The sequence below is a fragment of the Panthera uncia genome, assembly GCF_023721935.1.
Source record: "Panthera uncia isolate 11264 chromosome A1 unlocalized genomic scaffold, Puncia_PCG_1.0 HiC_scaffold_16, whole genome shotgun sequence".
Classification (NCBI taxonomy): domain Eukaryota; kingdom Metazoa; phylum Chordata; class Mammalia; order Carnivora; family Felidae; genus Panthera; species Panthera uncia.
Window position 1 is genome coordinate 14775789 of NW_026057576.1, and position 9724 is coordinate 14785512.

The 9724-nt window shown below is 37.9% G+C and overlaps 1 protein-coding gene across 1 annotated transcript; it reads left to right on the top strand.

The window, feature by feature from the left end:
- Positions 1 to 51: 51 nt before the first annotated feature.
- On the top strand, positions 52 to 9388 carry RFXAP (regulatory factor X associated protein). The gene is given in 5 exon segments (XM_049647306.1): positions 52 to 93; positions 140 to 565; positions 567 to 869; positions 5321 to 5428; positions 7906 to 9388. Coding segments are annotated over 5 exon segments (990 nt in total). The 3' UTR covers positions 8017 to 9388.
- Positions 9389 to 9724: the final 336 nt, after the last annotated feature.

The window sequence follows — 9724 nt, forward strand, 5'->3', positions numbered from 1 at the left end:
GCACTTGCGCACTCCGTTCCTTCGCGGGCTGCTCAGCCCCGCCCCTCAGAGATGCGAAGTTCCCAGAAAGGCGCCAGGCAGAGAAAAGCTCACGCGCGAGACGCGGCCGCGCAGGCGCAGTCAGGGCCCCCTCACCTAGCCGGAGCTTTTTCCCCTCCGTGGTCTTTGGCTTGCGAAGTGCCGCTGGTCTTCGCATTTGTTGAAAGGCTGGGGTCGTGGACCCCCGCAAGGTGTCAGCAGCACGGAGGTGCAGGGCATCGTCGAGGGTGCGGGGCCGGGCGCCGCCGGTGGCGCGCTCCGCCCCGGGGCCCCCGCCACTGCTCTGGGCCAGGCCCTGGCTCCAGCCTCCGTCCCGGCCCCGGCCTCGCAGTTCACCCTGCTGGTGATGCACCCCTGCGGAGGGCAGGACGAATCTGCGGCGGAGGGCGTTCTCAGGCAGCCTCCGGCCCTGGGGGACGGCGCCGGGACGGGCAAGTCCGTTAGGTACCTGTGCGAAGTGGCGGGGGCTGGCGAGGAGGAGGCAGGGGAGGATGAAGCCGACCTGCTGGACACTTCAGACGCCCCGGGGGGGAGGCGAGAGCACGGCTAGTTTGGAGGATCTGGAGGACGAGGAGACACACTCGGGGGGCGAGGGCGGCAGCGGGGGAGCCCGGAGACGGGGTGGCGGCGGGGGCAGCATGAGCAAGACCTGCACCTTCGAGGGCTGCAGCGAGACCACGAGCCAGGTGGCCAAGCAGCGCAAGCCTTGGATGTGCAAAAAACACCGCAACAAGATGTACAAGGACAAGTACAAAAAGAAGAAAAGTGATCAGGCCCTGAACTGCAGTGGGGCCGCCCAGCCTGGCAGCGCGGGAAACGTCAGACTGGAGGTATCAGACCTTAGCTGGGGTCTTGGGGAGTGGGAGGTGGTTAGGGAGGAAACAACACTCTTAGCGCAAACCGCGTTTCCAGCGCTGCCCGCCGGCTCCCAGATGGGCCAGGTTGCTATGGCTCGACTTGTGGCAGAGAGTGAGTGAGTGCTTGTCCTAAATTAGAGTTTATACACACATGTGCAAAGCCTTAACCGTTCGGGTACATCCTTGTGAGAGATGAATAAGTGTCAATGGAAATGTTGTGACATATCAGCAGACCTGTTATTTCAAAGATCTGCAATATGGGCTGGAAGGACAGGTAGTAAGTGAATGATGTGGTTCATCGCTAAAGGAGCAAGCAAAGAGACCTTAGGAAACTAGATGAAATTATACTTTAGAGAAGGTAATCTCTTCCTGATTGCATTACCCTATTCACAGCGTACTGTTACCAGTATCCCTATTTTAGTACCCAACTCTTAGTACCCCATTGCTAAGTACTCTGTTCTTAGTGCCCTGGTCTCCCTTAATCTTATTCTTTTGTACTCTGTTTTCAGTAACTCTATTCTCAGTAGCCTTATACTGTCCTCAGTACTCCCATGCTTAGTACCCTGTACTTAACCTTGTTCTCAGTATCCCTTTTCTTAGTACCTTGTTCTAACTATCCCTTTTCTTAGTGCCCCTAGAAAGGGAAATGGAATAATAATGGGGTGTAGGTCTCAGAAGATTTTTGGAGTGTTTAATTTGAATTGTTTTGAAGGTTAAAGCCAGTGCTCTGGTGTTGGACTTTGGGCTACAAATCTCCATTCCATCATCATTTGCTGGTGGTGTGGCCTTCTTGAATAGGTTGTTAAACTCTTAGAAGCTTCAGCATCTTCATCTGTAAAGTGGATTTTAAAATGGTACCTGGTTTGTAATGTTGCAGTGAACATGTGAAATAGTCCATATTGAGTGTTCACACAGTGTTCACACTATCTAGCAGATAGTAAAAGCCAATAAACCTTAGCCACTATTATTGTCATTATTAGTAGTATACTTGGAAGTTGTTACAGATAAGCAGATATTTCATCTGTGTGTTTTCCTCCTTTTAATAAAAGCTATTGTCCCTCAGTACATTGAAAAACTGAATTTTGTTAAAAATGATCCAGAAAAAATTTTAAACTGAAAGCTGTCCTAGGATGTATTCTGAAAGTCTTTAAATTTCTTAGTTTTTGCTGGACTTGAACAACCTCATTGCTAAAATTTTAGACTTTGGGATTGTTTATAAATGTAATGTTATAACTTTTTAAAATTTATAGCACTCAACATGTCACACTTAATTTACACTAATTAATTAGGGCCTGAGTGACTTCTCTTTCCCTTTCATCTCATTGAGTCTTAATCTGTTTAGGGTAAAAGGATTTATTTGAGAATCTGATAAAACCTAATGAACCCTTTTCCCAGAAAAAAATATATACATGTAGGTATTTAATTTGCATACACATTATAGAGTTCAAAACCCCTGTGGACCTGAACCTGTGTCCTTGTAAAATGTATTTTACCAAATCTTAGATTACAAGGAATTATGGAAATAAGCATTTCACTTACTACAGAATGAAAGTAAGGTTGATTTTTTGCCCCCTATATGTTCCAAAGTTACTCCTGTGTTACAAATTCACTTCAGAATCTTCAGAGAGAGAATATACTTCTTTTCAAGAAAGAGGTATTTTACCTATAGCTACTTTTTTTCTTTTAACTGTCCAGCTTTTACATCTACAGTTTGAGGAAAATGTATAAAAGGCAAATAGATACTGAATTAAGTCTCCCCCTCTACGTCCCACAAAAAAGAATCTTAATAATTTTCCTATTCTAAAATAATTTGCATGATTTTTTAGGAAAGAGAAGTAATTGCTATAAGCAAGAATTAATACCCTGCTGTACCATTTGTCTTATATTATGGGACACTTTACCAGTTCTGAGACTTCAAGAGCTGTAAGTCTTTATCTTTGTTGAACCGAGTGTGAAGAAAACCAACAGTGACCATCAGGATATAAGGGGCAACTGTATAGCACTTCTTTAGTAGTGGAAAGGAGGACAGATCATTATAGGCTGAGATACTCTGGAAAGGCTTTGCAGAGAAAATATAACTCAGTATAAGCCAGAAAGGGTGGCTAATAGTTTATGCTTAATCAGCTAAGTGTTTTATGTGCCAGACACTGTGCAAAGCTATAAATGGAGTGTCACACCCTTTAGCAATGCTAGATAGGTGCTGTATTTCACATACATGGAAACTAAGGCACAGAAAGGTTAAGTAACTTGGTCTAGGTCTTATAGCCAGCAAATATTCAAACCCAAGTAGTCTGATTCTAGAGCCTTCACTCACATAGTGTATCCTCACACAATACTGTTTCCCTTGAATTTGGGTAGGTGAAAGAAAACGAAGCTCATCTTAGTAAAAGGAAGTGGGAATACAGAAGACACTTTTGGGAAGAAACAGGAGGACCACTCTAGCTAGAGTGGAATATTTATGTGGAAAATTCATGAAAAATAAATTTGGAAAGAGAATTGGAAGCCAGTTTATGTATGGTGTTGAATGGCAGGTTATGGGATTTAGGTTTGGAGTCTTTAAATGAAGCTTCTAATTAGGAAGTAACAGGGCTCTACTCTAATGGGATGGTTTAAAGTCAAGGCCTGTAGACTTAGAGACTTTAGGAGATTATTATAGTAGGAGTGATGGGCAGTGGTAGGGGTCTTCTGTAGTGTGAAAAGCAAATTAGAAATTAAGGTTTTTAAAATCATTTACATAAATCAAATAAGGAACAAATATATATAATATTTAGTCTATGCATCTAAAAGTGTATTATATGAGAGAACACATAAAAGGAACTAGGGATAAAATAATTGACTTACGGGGTTGATCATTATCCTTAAATATCTAAAAGGCTATCGTTTAGAAGAAGCAGTAGGTTTATTTTGCGTAGTTTAAGTAACTAGGAACCTTAGGTGAAAATCACAAGACATATGTCTTTCAGCTCGACCTAAATAAAAGCTACCTAGATGTTGGAGTTACTTAAAACTAAATGGGATGCCTCAAAAGTTGGTAAACTCCTTAGGGCAAAAGGTGTTGAAAATTTTTGAAAAAGTAATTTGAACACTGTAGAAGTTTGGACTAGCTGACTCAAGGTTATTTCTACTACAAGCTTCTGTGTTTTTGTGACATTAACATTGTGAATCTACATAGTGCTTTTCTGGGGTTGTAAGAATAACACCATCAAGTCAGTTTCATTATTTCGTTTCTGTGCACACAAAAATGAAATAGTGCTACATGTAGTTAATCCTGTGGGGAGTGAGGGAGGAAGAAATTATTTTTGTTTTCTCTGGTATCAGAATGCTCTTTTTTCAGTTTGGTTTTTTTTTTTTTTCCTTTACATTTTGCGGCCTAAAGTGTTTAGGGATTGAACATTTTTGTCACATCCAGTTGATAAACTTCTCATAATGAAAGAGAGAAAGTGGGTATTCTAACAGAGAATTCAGAGCCAGTGGGGAAAGAGGTCAGGAGAAGAAAACAGCTTCAGTAACCACCTAAATAAAGAGCAAAGAGAGGAGAGTAAATTTACATATGGCTTCATGGTAAAACACTTACAGTTTTATATTTGCTTAGTTAGAATTTCTGGGTGTGGTCAGTATTGTATCAGGTTTTCTAAGAGTCAGAATATCTTAGTTAACTACAACAATATTTAGTTATGCCAGGAAAATTGTGAGTATTTTAAGATTCTGTCAGGTAATGGGATACATATTTGGTAGTTAGTGCTGCTGATTTTGTTTAGTTAAGGATGTCTCAGACTATGGTTTTCATTTTAGAACTTAACTGTTTTGGCTATACCAATAGCAGGAGATTATTTATACCAGTGCTTTCTAGTCTTTTCAAAGCCAGTTTGTCATTTTTTTCCTAGTGACTTCCAAAGTTTGAAAGCTTCGTCTATCAGTTGCTTCTTTAATATTTTACTGCTCCCCCTCCCCGCATTTAACTGTTGTTGTTAAATGGGCAAGAAACTATCAGGGTGTCTCATTAGCAATATGTAAATTGCCTTTGAGTTTATGTACTCCATCCAAAGGCAGACAAACTTTGTTTTGGCCTGGGTGGCTTTATCTGAAGAGAATGTTTAATTTCCACTTGGCATTTTTTGTAATATTGAAAATAGGTAACAAGGAACTCTTTGCTTCTTCCACCTCTGCCCCACTATTGATTTTGAGACCTTCAAGAGACTGGAGACCCCAGGTTGGAAATCGTAGAAGGTGAGGGAGTGAAGAATGTCCTATAAAATTAACTGCCATCACTTTACCTATGACTTAAACAGGGATTTTCCCAATGTTTCACAGGGACTAGGCAAGAAGGAAGAGAAGCTGAGACCCATTCCTTACATCATTGAAAGTTTACAATCATGGATTATTATTTAACTTAATCCTATTTGTATTTTTATCATTTATCCCAGGAAAGTACAGATAACATACTCTCCATTGTTAAACAAAGAACAGGAACCTTTGGGGATCGTCCTGCAAGACCCACTCTTTTAGAACAAGTGTTAAATCAGAAAAGACTGGTAAATATGTTTGTAAAGTACTTACAAATTTGTTAACAAAAGTTTTTATAAATAGAATTATGTAGTTTTTGTGATTTTAAAACTTGTTAAACGGTTACCAGGATCGAATTGTTCTTCCACCACATACTAGAATGTCATAATGCTCTCCCAAAACTGGATGAGCTGAAACACCTTTATTCCTTTATCTTCACTGACTAAACCTTGAATATCTGAGCAAGATAGGGTTTTAAAAGAGACTTTCTTGGTACTGAATTCTGTGATTTATGGGATAATGCTTTAGTGGTATGGAAGTATAATTAGGCTACCATTTAAGAAAGATCTCTATTATAAACTTGGTAGAAGCATCAGAATTCAATCAGAAAAAGAGAGATTATTCAATAAATACTGAAATAACTGGTTAATAATTTGAGGACAAAAAAGAATTTAACTAATCATGTCACTGTACGTCAAAATAAATTCCTGATAAAGATTTTTAAAAAATGGCATTGAAACTTTATCTCAAAAATATTTTTCTGGCTTAAAAGAAATAGACAAAATTACAAAGAAATGAATACTATAGTCAAAAATGGCGGTAAAAATGCAAACTTCAAAATAACATATAGGAAAAATCTTTGCAACAAATATAAGAGACTGTGGTTAATATGGTTGACATTTTTAGTTTACAAAATATTTATATAAGTTGATGAGGAAAAAGTTTTGACTTTAATACATTGCAAAAAATATGAACGGGGAAAAAAAGCAGAAATGCCACCATTTAATGATATGAAAAGGTATTCAATGTCAGTAAAAATCACAATAAACAGTACAACAGATGAAAATTATTTAAATGATAACAAACAATGACGTTGAGGGTTCCATGAACTAGATACTCATTCTTTTGATGGTATCATATGTTGGTATAATAAGACTTCTGCAAAGCAGTTTGGCACTATGTATCAGAAGTCTCCAAACTAATCATTCATTTAGCTCAGCAGTCATACTTACTGTGGAGATCTTTGCAGGAAATAAATTCTGTATATGGATAAAGTTAAGCATAAAGATGTTGCCAGAAATGTAATTATCACAGTTAGTAAAATTGTAGTTTAAACAGCTTAAATGCTCAAACAGTGTCACAATAACTGAGTAGACTATTGTGCATTTACTTAATACTATTTGGGACTATCTTTACAAATACATGTTTTTATTGAAGTATGGTTGACTACAACTAAGTTTTTTTTTTTTAATTTTTTTTTTTCAACGTTTTTTATTTATTTTTGGGACAGAGAGAGACAGAGCATGAACGGGGGAGGGGCAGAGAGAGAGGGAGACACAGAATCGGAAACAGGCTCCAGGCTCCGAGCCATCAGCCCAGAGCCTGACACGGGGCTCGAACTCACGGACCGCGAGATCGTGACCTGGCTGATATGGTTGACTACAACTAAGTTTTAAAACAAGTAACTAGAAAATGTACTTTGCTCTAATGTTAAGGTTTTTTTTTTTTTTTTAAGTTTATTATATTGAGAGAGACAGAACAGTCAGGGGAGGGGCAGAGAGGGGGTGGTGGGGGCAGAGAGGGGGTGGTGGGGACAGAGGATTTGAAGCAGTCTTTGTGCTGACAGCAGAGAACCTAACATGGGCCTCGAACCCACAAACCGCAAAATCATAACCTGAGCCGAAGTCAGATGCTTAACCAACTGAGCCACCCAGGTGCCCCTCTAATGTTAAGTTTTAACATCAGTATTTAATGATAGTATTTCCACCTTGTTCAGTTTATCTTTTTCAGTTTTTTGGAACCAAAGTATTTTTTCTCCTCATCAATTTCCATAAGTATTTTATTATAGTAAAATCATACTAACCAGAGTCTGTTATAGTTGTTATATGACTTTATATTTTAAAATGACAGTTGTACAAAACTGTATATATATTTTTTGATCAGTCATATTCTGTCTTTTCTGAACTGTTGGTAATGTGCTAATATTACTTTTATTAATACCTATATACCCATACACACACACACACACACACACACACACACAGGCGCTTTAATTTCTTCAGAAAGACTTAATAGGCTAGTAGGAGAAATTGGATCCTTAAGTGGATTTCCACACTAGCATCTAACGGCCATTTTCACATGTGGCCCCTTTTCATGTCCTTGTTTTTCTTGCTATAATCTTGGGCCAGTGCTATTCTTGGCTGCTCTTATGTTTCATAGACAATATATATGCTGGCACATCAATAAAGCATTTCCTTTGTGTTCAGAGTCACCAATAAGATCAGGCTTCACTCACTATTTTTAGGTTTTAGTATTTTGATGTATGACATCAAATTTTATTATTATTAGTTTGCAGTTTAATTGCAATGCATCAGATGCAAAGGTGAATGCAAAGGCATGTTTTATAAGCATATTGTGCCTTGTGCAGGGACATAACAGTAATTTTATAGCATGTGAAGATAATCCCATAAGAATAATGCTAACAAATATATTTTTTCTTTTTAAGTCATTACTAAGAAGTCCAGAAGTGGTGCAATTTTTACAGAAACAGCAACAACTATTAAATCAGCAAGTTTTGGAGCAAAGACAGCAGCAGTTTCCAGGAACATCAGTGTGAAAGAATCTATCAAGAAGATCTACATGTTTTTATTTTGTTGTAGTAGATGGACATATTTTTATACTAAAGATAAATGGGGTAAGACATGCCAGTGAAACATAAGCAGTCATTTTCCTGTAAATGTATGTGTGCATTTGGGGATAAATAAGTATTGCACCTTGTGCATCTAATCCTTTCAGGTTACCGTGAATCTGAAGAAACAGCTTATCTTTCCAAAATAACATTTAATTACAGTTGTTTTTTTAAACAAAGTGTTCCTCTTCAGTCATAGTTACTGAAGGTAATGGAGCATTTACTTTCTGTGGAAGTCAAAAAGTTAATAGATACTAATCTTTGGTCATTTAATTCAGTGGTTCTTATCAAGGGTCATCTGCAAATGTACGGATATGTTTTTGTTGTCACAGTGACCTTGAAAACTCCTAGTTTTTTAGTGAATGGGTCAGGAATGCTAAGTGTTGTATGGTGTCTGGCATGGCCCTTCACAACTAATAATTATCTTACCCACAATGCCAGTAATCCTTCTCTTAAGATACACTGATAGTTGTGATACTACTTGTGATGATAAAATGTAGTCAGGGCACCTAGAATTGGATTCTTGTAATAACCTTTTCTTTACAGTTAAGACTGGAGCTGTCAAAGAGGTAAGCATATTTTAAATGTGTAAGGAAAGTGATCATTGTTACTATCTGTGAAATTAGGATGTGCATTTCTTTTCAGGCATGTGCTGCTAAAACCTAGGAGAGGGGTTATCTAAGTACACTGGAATGAAAGCATCTCTTCAAGTTGGCTTCTCACTTCATGTTACCTATTAGTATTGATCTCTTTTAAAGCAGACTTGTGTGTTAAATCTGTGAACGGTATAGATGTATCTCATTCCACCAATGTCAGGACAAAAAAAAATTTTTTTTGATACTCATTTTCCTTTTCAAAAAGAGATTCTGAAAGTAAAAATAACACTCCACCATTTTGTCAATGTTTTCCGAAACAGCTAACTTAAGATCGTATTATTCCTAAAGTTCACAGAATGATGGGTAACTGGATAGATAACTTTTTCCTTGTATCTTCTCCTAGGAAAAGTTTTAAAAGGCAAGCCTACCAATAAGAGTAACCAATCAAATGTCAAGAGAGGATTTCCAATGTTAGATAATAAATGTATGTCTCTTAAGTTTAACTGCAAAAATGTGTTTGTTTCTTGGGTTTTAAGCCCTGAAATATGTATCAAGTTAAACTTAGTCATGGCTGTTCTAAGAAGTACTTAAGGAGAGAAAGAATATTTTTGTTTATTTTTTTATGTGTGGTTTATACCTGCCTATCTGTGCAAAAATAACAGATTTCACCAAAATTATTCATTAAAGCCCAGTTGTTGACCTTTGCATTGTCTGATTCACTTGTTCTGTTCTTCAGTTTTTTCACTCTGGATGCAGAGGAATTCATTTACATTTGTTATTAACTGTTCTCTTACTTACGGTATTGGAGCTTTACTTAATCCCTACAGTGTAAATAAACTTTTATGGTGAAAAAAAATCAGCTTATCCTTTAAATAGGATAGGAGGCATATGAAAGGAGGGAAAGTAATAGGCCAGGGAGTGCTGAATTAAAATAAAAGAGATTGAATTTATGTATATGTAAGTATCTATCTCAACATATACTTGAAGATAAATCACTAAAACAATAAGGTTTTTACTTATTTGGGGGTAGATTTATTGCA